The following is a 16207-nucleotide window of genomic DNA, read 5'->3' as shown; positions in this document are numbered from 1 at the left end:
ACTATACTTAGTAAGTCTTGAAATCAGGTAGGCATAAGTCCTCCAAATTTGTTCTTTTTTCATAACTGTTTTGTCTATTCTAATTCCTTTACCTTTCCATATAAATCTTAGAATTAGGTTGTTGATATGTATAAAAAATTGTTGGCAAGTTTTGAAGAATTGTGTTGAATCTATAGATCAATTTGAAGAGAACTGACTTCTTAACCAGAGTGAATGTTCCAATCTATTACCAGCGTATCTCTTCATTTAGTTAAGTCTTCTTTTATTTTTTTCATTGAAGTTTTGTAGTTTCAATACATAGATTCTGCATGTATTTTATTAGATTTATAACTAAGTATTAATGTTATCCTGAATAATATTGTTTTTAATTTCAAATTTCAATTGTTCATTGCTGCTATATAGGAATACTATTGACCTTTGTATACTGATCTTATATCCTGTGAACTTACTAAATTCACTTTTTAATTTTAGGAGATTTTTGTACATTAAAATGAATTGGGAAGTGTGTCTTCCTCTTCTGTTTTCTGGAGGAGATGGTGTAGAATTAACATTATTTCTTCTTTAAATTTTTAGCACAATTCACCAGGGAAGCCATTGCAGCATTAAATTTTCTTTATTGGGAGGATTTGAACTAGAAATTGAATTCCTTGATACATATTGAATTATTTGGGTTATCTTTTTTTTCTTGAGGAGTTTTATAGTGTATTTTTGTACATATAGACATAGAGTTGATCATGGTATTTCTTTATTATCCTTTAAAAGTATGTGGGATCAGAAGTGATGTCTTTTTCATTGTTGATGTTGGTCATTTGTATCTTCTATATAGATTTGTCTGTTCTCTGTCTGCTTATCTATCTGTCTGCCAACTAATCCATCCATTCATTCAGTTGTTTATTTGTGTCAATATGAACTTGTGGATATATATTTTATTAGATTATAATAAATATAATAATATAATAAATATATAATGCAATACTACATTATTTATTGTTTGCTTAAATCATTACCACTTTGGCCATCAAGATTCTCTCAGTTGACTTCTGTGTCCCTTTGATGTACCCCATCATTTTCATTTTTTTTTTGTACTTTTACCTTTACATGTACTGTAAGCATGATATATTGCTGCACATTTATTTTACATCATCATCTTTCAGGACAATAAAAATAGGAAACAAAATGAAATTTATTTTGCCTCTATTCCACTTCCAGTGTTCTTCATTTCTTTGTATGGATCTAAGATTCTGATTCATAGCATATTCATTCTGCCTGAAGAACTTCCTTTAATATTTCTTATTGAGTAGGTATGCTAACAATGCATTCCCTAAACTTCCATTTTGAAAAAGTCTTTATCCTTTATTTTGAATGATAATTTAACTGGATATATAATTCTAAGTCAACAGGTTTTGTTTTTTCTTTCAGCAATTTAAAAGTGTCCTTTCATTGCTTTCTTGCTTGCATGGTTTCTGACAAGAAATCTGCTCTAGTTCTTCTCCCCGTTCTTCTGTAGATAATATGTATTTTTTGGTTGGACTGCCTTCAAGATGATCTCGTTTTCTTAGTTTTTGTCAGTATATAATGTGATATGCCCAGGTATGTGTTGTTGTCGTTGTTTACAGTTTGCATTTATCCTGCTTAGCATTCTCTGAGTTTCTTGGATCTGTGGTTTGGTGTCTGTCTTTAATTTTGGGGAAAAAAAATGCGGCCATTATTTTTTCTTTGGGATTTCTATTGCATATTTTAGACCACTTGATTGCTGTCCTATAGCTCTTGGATGTTCTGTTCTGTTCTGTGGTTTTGGTTTTTGTTTTTGGTTGCTTGGGTTTCTTTTGTTTTCACTATTTTTTCTCATGTGCCAGTTTGGGGAATTTCTACTCACTTATCTTCCAGTTCACTGATTCCTTGGCTGTGTCAAGCTCAACAAAGGCATTCTTTGTCTCTCTTGCTGCCTTTTTCAATTCTAACATTTATTTAATTTGTAATTATAGCTTCACCCTTCCTATTGACATTTCCCATCTGATCTTGTATGTTGCCTACTTTTTCCATTAGAGCCATTAACATATTAATTACAGTTATTTTGAATTCTCTATTAATTTCAACATTGTATGTATTCTATCTTTCTATTTCCTTTGTGTCTTAAATGTATGTTTATCTTCACTTTTTATACAGTTCTTACATTTTTTATTGAAAGGCAAACATATGGTACAGTAGATACTAGAGTAAATAATTTTTATGTCTTTCCTTCTACTTGGCTTTTTGTATGGCATGCTATCTTAAATATAGTAAGGAGTTGGGCTGGATTTGAGGTTTGATGTTACTATGGTTACCCTTAGTCTATTACAGCCTTCAAATTATTCTTTTGATAACTTGTGTTTATGGTTTGCCAAAGATTATTTTTTCAACTTTTGTTTCTCTGTGACCTTGGGTCCTCCCTTTTTATTGTCCCCAGAGAAAATCTGTATTTTACAGCTAACCAGTCTGTATTGTACTGTTATTTTTATTCAATATTTGTTAGCCTGATGGGAGAGATGAGGAGGGGCATTCCCTCATGTGCTGATTAAGCCTCTATCTTAGCAAGGCACTAAGTCCCTTGTGCTTAGACTTCTGACCTTCACAGGTGTTCCTGCCCCTCCTCTAGCTGTAGTAATGAGCCTAGAATGCATTTCTTTCTATTCCCCATGAACAGAGCTTTTATTTTTCCAGTTCTGTTTCTCCAGTTATATACAGAAATCTACAATGGGTTATTACCAGTGTTTAAAATGACAGTGTTTGTTGCTCACTTCCCTGACATTAAGTCTTTTGTTCCATAAAGAAACTAGGAGAAATGGGTTGGTTAGAGTTATAATAGTAGCTGTTATTTTCCTTCCCCAGCCAGTACCATCAGGTAGGCTTTCTTAGGATTCTCCCCACTCTTCCCTGTGAACACCTCGATATTTGTAGCCCCCAGGAACTTCACACTCTCATGCTACCCTACGCTCACTCTTTAGCAATTTATTTGTAAAATTTAGCTGAATCTTCTTACTAGCTTAAATGGCAACCCAAGGCATCTGTCCTTGGTAAGCAAATTATCAGGTGCTGTTTTTTTGCTGTGGAGAAACCAGTCTCTCCCCAAATTTGAGTTTGTTGGTTGCCCTGCAACCTTAATTTTTTGGTGGGCTTGATAGAAGTCATTAATTTTTCATTTGTCCAGATATTTCTTTTTGTAAGAGTGTAAGTAGTGTTCATTCGAATTCTCTACATTCCTGAATTAAAACCAGAAGCCTTGAGCTATGTTTTTAAGATAAAAAGCAAGGTGCCTTTGAGAGTGTTTGCTTTCCAGCTTCCAGTTATCATTGACTTGAGGAATCCAACTTTGAAGCCAAGACATTGGGCAGCTATTGAACAAACAGTTGACGCCACCCTAGTGGACCTTGACATTCCATTAACCTTGGAGAAGCTCTCTGAGTTGCATGTTTTCGATTTTGGCCAAGAAATCCAGGACATTTCTGGACAGGCTTCTGGAGAAGCTGCCTTAGAAATAATTCTTAAAAAGGTAAACCTGAAAAATATATATTCTCAAGATCAGGGAATATAAAGGTTTTCATATTCAGCATGGAGATCACCAACTTTTGATTCATCTAGATGGATTTTTCAACTCTGCAGCTTTCACCCTCTCATTATCAGCCATCTCTCTGTTCTTTCCCTACATTTATTATCATTATCATTATCATCAGCACTTTTATCAATATCCTCTTTCCACTTAGCTTCAAGCCCAATAGGAACTTGTTAACAACGAAGTTTGAAATTGGCATGCTTATTTAAAAAACCACATACCAAGGAAGATCTTTTATAGCAAAATACATTATCTTTCAAACTACTAAAAAAAAAAAAAAAACTGTGAAATGCTACAAAAGACATTGAAGAAACTTCCCTACTTAGGCTACTTACCTCCTTATCCTAAAAATACACACATACCTACAAATCACCTGTGTAAAAAAATATTTTCCTTATAGTTTTCTGATATTTCCCTTATATTAAAGCATAAAGTGGTAAGGATACACATTAAGGTATCACAAGTTATTCTTAGGTATTAATGTTTGTCAATAAAATTTAGCTTATCAGTATGCTTTAACCAAGAAGAAAATATTGAGTTTTAAAGGCAGTCAGGAGGAGAATGGGATAATTATGGATTTTTCACTTATTTCTTTTTTTTATTAAATATATTTATTGTTATATTGGTTTCATACAACACCCAGTGCTCATCCCAACAGGTGCCCTCCTCAATGCCCATCTTCATTTATTTCATTCTACATACATTTATTGAGCTCTTAAACACAAATGAATTTAGGTATTCTAAGATTTGAATTATTTCTAAGGTGGAAGATTCTTGGAAAACAACTGAATTTGTCGTTCTCCCTCACCGTGACTCCAAAGATGTGTTTATCCTGGGCGGCACAGATGACATACAGGTGGGTAACTGAGTTATTGAAAACCTGTGGTAAAGATTTTTTAAGTCAGACCTACCCCTGAATCTTCTGTAGGAAGTTATGATGGAGAAATGAAATATGAGAGTTACTAAATAAGAAAAAATCTATTTGGAAAGGCAAAATATGAATATGAATAAATGACATGAATGCTTGTACATGAAGTATTTAGCAAAGCAATAAATATGGCATATATATATGTCGTGTGTGTGTGTGTGTGTGTGTGTGTGTGTGTGTGTGTGTGTGAATTATGATCCTGCAGTTAACTGTTGAGGAATTTAGAAAAGCCAGAGATAATTTATGGCTGAAGTGATCAGAGAACCCTTCCTAGACCAGCCAAGACATGCTGGACTTGAAGGAGTAAATGGGATTTGACAGACACAGATGAGAATGAGGGCATTTCAAACCATTTAAATGAGGCAAAAAACAAAACAAAACATGAACAAGCATTTCAGATTCATAGCACACTAGGAAACTAGGTTCACTTGAATTTTTTTGAGATGGGAAATAGATGACCATACTCTATGAATAACAAAAGAAAATAAATCTAATCCATGTTTTTGGAATATTCTTCGTGACTTAAAATCCAAGGGCACCTTTGTTTAACCAAAGGATCTGTGTCTTATGGCCTAAATATAAAAAGCAAAGCCCTGGCCCATTAGGGTGTAGCCAGGTCAGAACTAGGGATGCAATGGCTTTGCTGGGTGTAGGTTGGAAGAGTAAGGCCAGATGTCACTCTGGGCAGTGGATGGCAGAGCAGACCCAAGATGAAAATCAGGCAGTTTGAGGTGCTAGGTGCGAGGTGCAAGTGGTGCTAGGTGGTGGCACTTCTGTTCTCAAGAAATTCACAACTTAAATAGAGCAATTAAAATCCTTTAGATTCACAGACACATTTTTTGAATGCACATGTCTTGTGAGGGTTGCTGTAGTGTAAGGTGGGGGGAAGTAGGGGAAGAAGGTAGAGGGAACACTGTTCGTAGTCATTCTGAGCTTCATGTGAATGAGTTCAGTTTCCCTCTTCCTCAAGATAATTGAGAGAAAGTCATGTTTCATTGGTAGAGGAGACAGCTAATTTTGCAAGTTTTGAGTACTTTGAGAAATAAAAGCCTGCATGACCAAATGGTATAAAGAAGATACCAGATACCTAAAAGTAGGGGAAGTGAGGAAAAGAGTATTGAGCCAAACAGAAACATGTGCCATTAATAATTACAGAAAGAGCTAAGATTTGGCAATCAAAAGTTCTCTTCTCGGTGACTTTTGAGAGAATATCATGATAAAGTGGATAAGGAAGGGAAGTGGGTGGGTAGGAAACAGTAGGTGGTACTAAGCTATTTATTCAAAAAGCTTCTAAGTGGACCCTTGGGATTAAATATCTGTATTATCATTGAGAGCACAAACACATGATGTTGCATGTTTTCGTCTTTCTTTAAAGGTCCTTCTTGATGACAGCACCATCAACATTGCAACCATTGCCTCATCACGTTACGTTGGTCCACTGAAAACTCGAGTGGATGACTGGCAGAAACAACTTGCTTTATTTAATCAAACACTGGTAAGTGAGGACAATTTCAATTCATGCACTCAGAAAATTGGAGAGCCACAGAACCTTAGAAGTCATTTCAATCATTTAAATATTATGTAGTTTAGATACAAGATTTAATTGTCAATATTTTATTATGTTCAGAATGTAAGGAAAATGCCAATATACTAAGCTCTTCTTTGTATGATTATGCCATCTCCTTGTATTAGTTATTTTTGCCATGAAACAGAATACCACAAACTTGGTGGTATAAAACAGTGTACATTTATTAGCCCACAGTTTCTGTGGGTCAGGAGTTCAGATGTGGCTTAAACCGGGTCTCCTACTTAGGGTCTCAAAGGTTCAATCAAGATGTGGGCCAGGACTCCATTCACATCAGAAGTTCAGCTCAGGGAGGGTTCCCTTCCAAGCTCACTCAGGTTGTTAGCAGAAATCATTTCTTTGCAACTCTGGGACTATGGGCTTCAGTTTCTTGCTGGCTGTTAGCTGGAAGTCATCCTCAGCTCCTATATGTTCCCCACATTTTTTGTTTATTTGTAAGTCTATAGCTTCAGTGAAACAAAAACTGACAGTGTGGTATGAAGTTTACATTTAAAGTTTTCACAGCAACCTACCACATGCCTGAAAAGACCTTACAATGGAGTCTAGATGCCGGTCTAGATGGTGTCAAGTACTGATGGGTATCATGATTCAAGATAGCATTTTGGGTATTAGTTAAATCTTAAGATTAAAAAAATTGTGTGTGTGTGTGTGTGTGTGTGTGTGTGTGTGTGTGTGTGTTTTAAAGTGACCACTGCCCCAGTCAAAAGACCCGGGCTTGTGAAATCATTCAGCTCTTAAAATGACTCAATAAGCATGTGTTGTCACATGTGAGAACACAGCTTGACGGAATCCTGCCACCAATGGTTTCAGAATTCAAAGTTCAAAAAAACAGAGAGGCTCCAGGAGTTTTTCACTCTAAGAACATGAGCCCTTGTGTTTCCCTACTCTCATTCCCCATGTACCACCCTCTTCCCCTCCCTAAGTACTTCAGCTAGTGGCTTGGATGGACAAGCTGATACTTATAACCTAAATGATTGGAAAGAAAGGGTCTTCGTGTCAATTTGAAGACTTAGTACCTCTAAGACAGAGCAATCTGCCTATGCATATACTCCAATAAAAGATTTTTCCCTCCTCAACCAGTTTCCATCCCAAAATGGCAGGGGGCTTTGGTCACTTATTAACTGGCTTAGACCTTTTCTTGCAACAGAATTAAGCTCAGGCAGGGAGCACCTTGGTTTATAAGCTGCAGGCATTCACAGCTTTTAAACAGCTTCTCACAGTGCTGCAGCAACTTCACATTTATTGGAAAAAACATGCACTGTTGCTTGAAGTCTCCTTGGTACCCTTCCTTGTGGTACATCCTTCCCTTTTATTTTATTCTACTTCAGATTATCCCACAGTGAAACAAAGAACCCATTTATACTGATCTTTGTTCCCATCCAATCTGTCTCTTAGACTAAAGATTTTTAGCTTGATTTAATTATGTTTAAGCTTCTATATATTCTAATATGAAAAGTTATCTGTGAAATAATACACTAAGTAGGAAACGATAATTTGTTCCAATTTTGATTCATAGAGATCTTTTTCAGGAATCCACCCTCTTGGATGAACACTTTACAATCTGACCCCTGTTTGGCTTCTACTGATGGCTGAGCCACGCCAGAATTAACTGTGTAGAAAGTATGAGACCTGCGATAAATCAGGGAGTGGTTGTGACACTAGGCTTTAGGCATAACCCCCAAATCTGGAGTGAGAAGTGAGAAACTCTTTCACAGATGTTGGGCCTATGCATGCAATGGCAGGAGGCATAGGAGACCATGAGATCTACAGCCCCAACACTGCAGTTCTGGTTTCTTTGATTAACCATGCTTCTCCAAGGGGAGAAGCAATGGGTGATTTTCTTCTTCCTCCAGTCCTCTGGGTTTGCCACATGCTCTGTCACAAGCAGATTTTACTCTTTTGATTGAAGAAAATAAATCCTGTTTCTTTTTTAAAAAGGAAGAGAGGGAAGAATATAGAGACAATTGAGGCAAAAATAAAAAACACCTTTTTTCGGAGAGCCTGGTCTATATTTGGAAATAGTCACTTAATAACACTTCCCAACCCTTCATATTTCTTTTAGCATCTTGCTTCCCCTGAGACTGTGTGCTCTAAGCATTTTAATCCTCTTTCTCTGGGTCCCTTCTGATTGCCATACAGTAGATTCCTTATAACTCTACTCAGTAGAAGAGGGGTAGAAATTAGGCTGCAGTGAGTCTTGGACCTTTTAAGGAGGTTCCATCTCAAAGAAACTGTGTGAAGCTCCCCCAGTGAAAGATATAGTGAGTCCCCATGTAATTATTTTTAATATAACTGTGTTTTTAATTCAGGATTAAAAATTGATAATGCTCATATTTTTCTCCTAGGAAGAGTGGCTGAACTGTCAGCGAAACTGGCTCTACCTAGAAAGTATTTTTAATGCTCCAGATATTCAGAGGCAATTGCCTGCTGAGGCTAAGATGTTCCTTCAAGTGGATAAGTCATGGAAGGAAATCATGAGGAAGGTGAACCGGTTGCCTAATGCTCTTCGAGCCGCTACTCAACCAGGTATAAAACACAATTTCAGGGGCGCCTGGGTGGCGCAGTCGGTTAAGCGTCCGACTTCAACCAGGTCACGATCTCGCGGTCCGTGAGTTCGAGCCCCGCGTCGGGCTCTGGGCTGATGGCTCGGAGCCTGGAGCCTGTTTCCAATTCTGTGTCTCCCTCTCTCTCTGCCCCTCGCCCGTTCATGCTGTCTCTCTCTGTCCCAAAAATAAATAAACGTTGAAAAAAAAAATTAAAACACAATTTCAAAAACACACAAAAAGACTTTACAGGCATCTAAACTGTTTAACACCTATAAGGTTCTAACAATATGTGGTACACTCAATCCTTGATTCTTGTCAGTATTAGTGACCAGGAATATTTGATACTCTTATTGAACGATGTGAATTGAACACTGTTGTTGTTGTTTTTGTTGTCATTGTTGTTATCATTGTTATTATTACCTCTCAGCTTAGTTCATAGTTTTGGCACCCAAGAATCTGATTTTTTTTTTTGCTGCTTTTATAATTTGGGGATGCTGCCACAGAGTATCAATGATGCTTACATGTCACAATTTGACTACAAGACATATTCACATTCCGTTGACCCATTCTGCTAAAGCTCTCATAGACTTATGACTGGAAAACTTTCCACATCATATTTTTCATTAATTCATTAAAAATATTTAAAAATTGGGGCACCTGGATGGCTCAGTCAGTTGAGTGTCCAGCTCTTGATTTCGGCTCATTTCTGATCCCAGGGTCATGGGACCAAGTCCGCATCAGGATCCATGCTGAGAATGGAGCCTGTTTAAGATTCCCTCTCTTCCTCTGCCCCTCTGCCCCACTTGTGCTCTCTGCCTCTAAAATATTTAAATATTACCATGAATTATAATTCTAAATCTCGAGATTGAAATGTTATTTAATAAGGTCTATTTTTGGGGATATGGAATCAAAGCATTAGTGCATGCACACACATGGTTATTGAACTTTATCAAAGCCTCAGGAGGCTTGCTGGTTGTTCTCCAAATGGCAGCATATGACCTTTCCTGGTGAATACCTCCAGACAGCTTCCCTGTCAAGCAGAGGCAGTCTGCTGGGCTATGTTCTTTGCCCAAAGACTCTTACATAAAACAGAAACAGAAAAGAAAAACTATATGGTGTGATAGAATTGAAAACTTTTAAACTTTGGGTCTCTAAAGATCACCCATGCTCCTTGGCTTTTAGTCACCTTCTAGTCAGCAACTCTCTCCAACCTCTGCTTCTGTCTTCACTTCTCCTCTGTCTCTGACCCTTCTGCCTCCCTCCTACAAGGACCCCTGTCATTACATTGGGCCCACTAGATGATCCAAGATAATCTCCCTTCCCGTGATCACTGGTCACACCTACCAACTTCCTTTTTCCATATAGACTAATGTATTCTCAGGTTGTGGGGATTAGGACATGGCCGTAACTGAGAGACCTTTATTCTTCCTACCACATGCATATTCAAACCTTTTGCTGCAAAATAGTCAAGTGTTTGATAATAGAGTGTTGCCCCAGTCTCTACTGGACTTGTTCTATAACAAGTTAAATTAAAATTGAAAAAATTAAATTAAAAAAATTAAAAATTAAATTTAAAAATTAAAAAAATTTTTTAATTAAATTGAAAAAATACATGATTCCAAAATATCTCTGGTCCTAGGGATTTCAGATGAAAAAGTGTGGACTTATATTTGTCATTTCACATGATGATAAAGCTGTGAAGAAAAATTCAGCAGCATAAAGAGAGGGGCTAGAGAATAGCTGAGGGCTGCCGTGTGTGTGTGTGTGTGTGTGTGTGTGTGTGTGTGTGTGTGTGTGACATGGAAGCCTTTTTTTGATAAAGTGGCTTTTAGGCAGAAAGCGGGAGGCATGAGGGAATGAGACACCTTTGTGACTATGGGAAAGTTGTTAAAGGCAGAAAGAAGAACAAAGGCCAAGTCCCTAAGGTGAGCACGTACTCAGCAGGCACAATGGTTCGTGCACTCCTAGCCCCACCCCCAAGTGGGGGGGGGGGGGGGGGTGCCAGCTAAAAAAATGTTTCAGGTTGAATACTTGTTCGTCTGTGGTAAATATTAAGACTAATATTAAATAATGTTATTAAAAGTAATAGCATTCTTAGCCAACCCCCCAAATTTAAATTTTTTTGACCATTTTTATCAAATAAAACCAAAGCTTTAAAGAATGTTAATATCATATTTTACTTCCAATTAAAAGTATATTTTCTATTTTTTTAACACAGTTTTACCAGTACCTTTTTCCTTCCCCTCTCCCCCTAATAAACAGGACTTCTGGAGACTTTTCAAAATAATAATGCATTACTTGACCAAATTCAAAAGTGTCTAGAGGCATATTTAGAATCAAAAAGAGTTATCTTTCCAAGGTAAGTTTATAAAGCAACTTATGATAGTTTTAGTAGTGAAGACTATTCATTAATTTAAAAGGACATACTTAAAAACAAATCATAACATCAAAACCAGGTGATGTTCCCATAACATCAAGAAACCAGAGCAAGAAACAAGAAAGATGTGTGATAATGGTGATCCAGCTGGCATGTTGATTGGGGAGTATAAATCTTAAGGATACAGTTTTTGGTAAAGGAGGTAAAGGTTCTGAAGGGATTCTTGGTCTCAGCATCGTTCCATTGTTGGGTGCGCATGTATGTGCCTGCCTGTGTGTGCATGTCCACAGATGTGCACGCAAAAAGTCAGAGAACCCTGTGTTGCCTGAGCAGGTTTCTTTGGATTAATCAGTGCCCTAAGAGTGTTACTGGAAAAGCTTTCCAAGAGGTCATTTCACAAACTCCAAATTAAATTGTTTACTCATCTCTTTATTACAAAAGCATACCAAATGTTAAAGAGCTAAAGATACAAAGAAGAAAATGCTGGATCCCTGCCCCAATGGGGCTCATGGTCAACAGGTGAATAGTCCTATAAATAAACTCTTATAATATACTTATATAACACCAGAATAAACTACTCGATGGTAGCCAACTTTAGTTATTAGGGCACACTGTACTGTAACACAGAGGACATTGACAAAATGGTTTATCTTTCATGATATTTTCCTGTTAGTTGTTAAGGAAATGGCCATTAAGGTCTGCCCTAGGACAAGTACTATGGCAGCCAAGGTTAGGTGCTTCTCTGGGTTACTTGGTTGAGAGGGTTTGTTGTTGGGTACCAGGACAGAGTATGTGTGTACGTGAGAAATCCAAGATCCAGAAGATCAGTGGTTCCCAACTTGAATCTCCCAAAGCCAGAGGAAGTCCATACACTACATTTTATATCTAAAAAAACAAACAAACAAACAAAAACCACAGAAACAAATTTACCTGTGATAATATTGAACACCAAAAAGCATCAGGTTTTATTTGTTCTTTTGCTTATAACTGCATGAACTAGGTCTGCAACATGTATATTATGTCAGAAGGCTCTATGTGGTGTTGATTTTACCCTGTGGGCCTTAATAAAGACTTACTATGAGCTGCATCCCAAGTTAGGTCCTAGGGACACAAGATGAATACAATACTGTTCCTGCTCTTACATGGCTCATGGCCCAATGTTTATAGTTATCATTAGTTGAAAAAAAAAAGGCATGGGCACAAATTAATTATTACTGTATGGTAAAGAAGGAGAACTGATAAAAGCCCAACCAAAAGCATCTTTATTTCAAACTAATAACTGCCTTTGCATTCCCTGCTGGTGGCTAGTTTCTTCCTGCCCCTGGACAAAGTCTTGAGCAGACCTCATGAATTTTCTAGTCATTCTCAGATAATAATTCAACCAAGCAAACAAAACCTCTTGTTACGAATAAATGATCTTTAATAATAAAACTGTACTTCTTTTAAAGTGAAAGCTTCCCCATTCCCTACCCAAAACTGTTGCAGGTCTGAAGGCTTTAGTGATGATGAGAATATGTGGTGATCAACCCTCCCACTCCCTATTAGATTTCTGAAGTCTCCAGGTTTGGGACACAGAGGAGAAGAGAGTCAAAGCAGCAGAGAATTCTGAGTGGGCTGGTGAATATCTGGTCCCCTCTTTCCCACATGGTGCCTTCCATGGGCTCTTTTCCATTCCCTCCAATCCCAAGGGATCTCTTATAGGTAGCCTCCTCCATTCCAGAAGTAAAATGTCTTCTCTGGCCAGGCCCTCATTCCTCTCCCTCATCCCTGGGCATCCAAGTATGCCCCTTCTCCTCCTACAGTCTATTCGTGCCTCTAAATGGTCCTGGTGGGCAAGATTTAAGAAAATCCCATGCAGAATCACACTGGCATGGCCCACATGTGGATGTTCACAGAACTAAATAAAACTCCTATAACCACCCATCCATTTGCCCGCCCATCCATCCATCCATCCATCCATCCATCCATCCATCCAACACATTAGGCATTGACAGCAGGTGGGTGTAAGGCACTAGGCTATATTCTAGGGAAAATGAATAATATATTTTCACTGTAGAACAAATCAGTGTCATAGCAAGAACTAACATTTTTTTACAATTTCATGAAAAATATCTATCTTGTATGTATCAGGCACTGATTCTAGATGTCTGAGATGCATCCACACTAGTCTTCATAACAATTGTATTTAGAGACATGTGGTCTCCCAGAAACCCAGGACCAGTAGGTTTGAGGTTCAGGAAATCAGTAACTGGAGAAGAGATATGGCTAAGGGATTTATCTTTCATGTGTACGTAAGGCTTTCCTTTGACTTCCAAGTTATATTTTGAGTATTTTCTTTAATCTAGATTTTACTTCTTGTCAAATGATGAACTTCTGGAGATTCTGGCCCAGACACGAAATCCCCAAGCTGTGCAGCCACACTTAAGGAAATGCTTTGACTCCATTTCAAAGCTCGAATTTGCTCTCATGCCTCCTACTGAAGGAAAAATTCCTGGTATGGAAGGAGAGCCAGAAAAGATTTACACTAATGATATTTTAGCAATGCTATCACCAGAAGGAGAACGGGTGAGGTGATTTTGTTTATAATTCTTTATAGGGAAATTTTGTTACCCTTCTGGGATTGAGGGTAAAAGTTTACTCTTCAGTCCCTCTAAGCATTCATCAAATGCCACTGTGTACTCGTACTGTTCAGGCTCAGCAGTTTCAAAGATAACCAAGATGAAATTCTTGCCCGCAAAGAGCTCTAGCAGAGATAGCGTCAAACAAATGATTGAAAAGCACCACAGTAAGTGCAGTAACAGAGGCATGTGCTTTGTTCTTGGGAACAGAGTGGAGATGACTGGAGCCCTGTCTTACTCACCTCTCCAGAAGAGGCAAGAGAGTGTACTGGTTAAGAGTACCTGTTCTACTGCCAGGCCACCTGGACTCAAGTCCCATCCTTTAACCTCACCTATAAAATGAGGAATAGCAATAGTGCCTGATTAATGAGATGCTGAGGATTTTTAATAGTATTATATGTAAATTACTTAGAACTGTACCCAGTGAGTGCTATGAAAGTGTTAGTTGTCATGTCTCTAGGACACCACACAGTGCCTGGCATACAGTAAACACTGAGCAAGTGAATGCATTAACAAACTGTGGAGAAACACATGACTTCACAGAGAAGAATAAATCTCCTTCTCTCCCTCTCTCCCTCTCCCTCTCCTTCTCTGCCTCTCTCTCTCTCTCTCTCTCTTTCACACACACACACACACACACACACACACACACACACACAGGCAGCCAAGGAAGATGGAGAGGAGACATGGGAGGGAGGGCATTCCGTACACAGGAAATGTGCAGTGAAATGCCAAGGTTATCAGTCCAGTTAGAGCAAGAGATGTATCTGTGGGAGTGGCAAGAGCCTATAAACATTTTACGTGTCCTGATTTGACCCTCTTACAAAAGAATTTGCTCATCGCTAGTGCAGAAGAGGAGAAAGGGGAGGAACAAGGCTAAGATCTAGGGAAAACATGAAATTTAAAGGGAAGGTAGAAGAAGAACCAAGAGACCCAGATAAGCAGGGCAATCAGGTCGTTGGAAGTCCAAGAAATAAATATGAGAAGGACTGAAAAGTATCAATTGGACTTGAAAGTTGAAAGAACATTTGTAACCTTAATCACCTTAACAGGTTTAGAGGAATAGTTGGGGCCAAAAATCAAATGGCAGTAAGTAGGAAAAGAAAGTGGAGGAATCCATATAGTCACGTATTTTCCTTTTTTCCAAGGATTTGGCTCCAAAGGGAAGCAGGTAAAAAAAAAAAAAAAAAAAAAGGAGGTGGGTAAAGAGAGATTAGAGTGGGATATCAATAGAAGGTTCTAGTATTTGCGGTCAGGCTTTGGTGTTTCTGGGTTCTGATACAGAAGTACGGAGGCTGTATAGCTGACAAGTCCCACACTGAACATGTTATCATTGCTCTGATTGTCTTCTAGGTTAGCTTGGGAAAAGGCCTCAAAGCCCGAGGCAACGTGGAGGATTGGCTTGGTAAAGTGGAAGAAGCCATGTTCACATCTCTGCGTCGCCTTTGCAAAGCCGCCATCGCTGACTACCAGGGGAAACCAAGGACAGACTGGGTGATTGCTGGCCACCCTTCTCAAGTAACTTACACCCCTTAAATTTTCCATCTCTGAATCCATTTTTGATGACATGCAACACACATTTAAGAAAGATGTTTCCACGTAGGTGATTCTGACCATTTCTCAAATCATGTGGTGCCGTGATTTGACTGAGTGCTTGGAAAGAGAAGGTGGTAATCATATAGAGGCCCTGGAAGCTTTTGAAGAAGTAAACTTTGAGGTAGGATTTTTTAACAGGGTGACATTGAACATATTGCTGTGCAGGATGGTCTCAGTCGTTTTGTTTTTGTTTTTGTTTTTTTTTTGTTTTTACATGGTTACTGCAAATTCACATACTTCAGAAATTTTAATGCTCTGACATGATTTACAGAGCTTTGGGAGTTCTTACTAAAACCATTTATGTTCAGGTTTTCTTAAGGATACTACCTTAATATTTGTGTAGTATTTATACAAATACTTACAAAATTGGATGAAAGAATTTAAGAGGAAAATCTCAGAATTATGATGGTTTGCAAGATTTAAGGAGACTTTGTGTTTACTAGTCCTTGGATAACTCTCACAGAAGCTTTTATTCAATCCAGGAAAACTCCAGGATTTGTGATATTTCTATTCTTAGGCTCAAGATGTGCTTTTCTACTATTCTAGAGAATCCTTAGGCAGCCATCAATAAAACAATAAATAACTGAATGCAAATACCATTCTACAAGAATTTTTAAGCTATAGTTTGGAAATGCCATTTTACAGCTATGCCTAATCTTTAATTCCAAATTTAGTTCTACTTCCAAACAAGGTGGCTTTTTTTTTAATTACCTTTGAAACAGAAAAGGGAAGAAACAACTTTCTTGAGATGAGAGAACACTATCTCTTGAGGACCTCATAGAATGTCATGCCACACAGCCCCAGAGAAGAGAAAAGACTCTGTATGGAAAGTTCCCTTGACCTCTGTGTAGAGATGGTCCCTGATCAAGGTCAGCATGTGAGAAAATTCATCAGAGCAGTACAAGGCCTTCAGAGGCACTACTCTCCTTAGAAAAGATTGAACCATTTATGTGAGAATTAGGAGCACA

General features: G+C 38.0%; 1 protein-coding gene across 1 annotated transcript in view; it reads left to right on the top strand.

The window, feature by feature from the left end:
* The window catches only part of DNAH6 (dynein axonemal heavy chain 6), a 224725-nt gene that overhangs the window by 70005 nt on the left and 138513 nt on the right, over positions 1-16207 (top strand). Inside the window, exons 19-26 of the mRNA XM_040458369.1 lie at positions 3317-3529; positions 4353-4445; positions 5893-6012; positions 8448-8628; positions 10911-11007; positions 13371-13590; positions 14997-15161; positions 15247-15360. Coding sequence (XP_040314303.1) covers positions 3317-3529; positions 4353-4445; positions 5893-6012; positions 8448-8628; positions 10911-11007; positions 13371-13590; positions 14997-15161; positions 15247-15360 — 1203 coding nt within the window. The remainder of the gene's footprint in view (positions 1-3316; positions 3530-4352; positions 4446-5892; positions 6013-8447; positions 8629-10910; positions 11008-13370; positions 13591-14996; positions 15162-15246; positions 15361-16207) is intronic.

The sequence above is a fragment of the Herpailurus yagouaroundi genome, unplaced genomic scaffold (genome assembly GCF_014898765.1).
Source record: "Herpailurus yagouaroundi ecotype Mexico unplaced genomic scaffold, PumYag 221, whole genome shotgun sequence".
Taxonomy (NCBI): Eukaryota; Metazoa; Chordata; class Mammalia; order Carnivora; family Felidae; genus Herpailurus; species Herpailurus yagouaroundi.
This window is presented reverse-complemented; position numbering and strand designations above follow the sequence as displayed.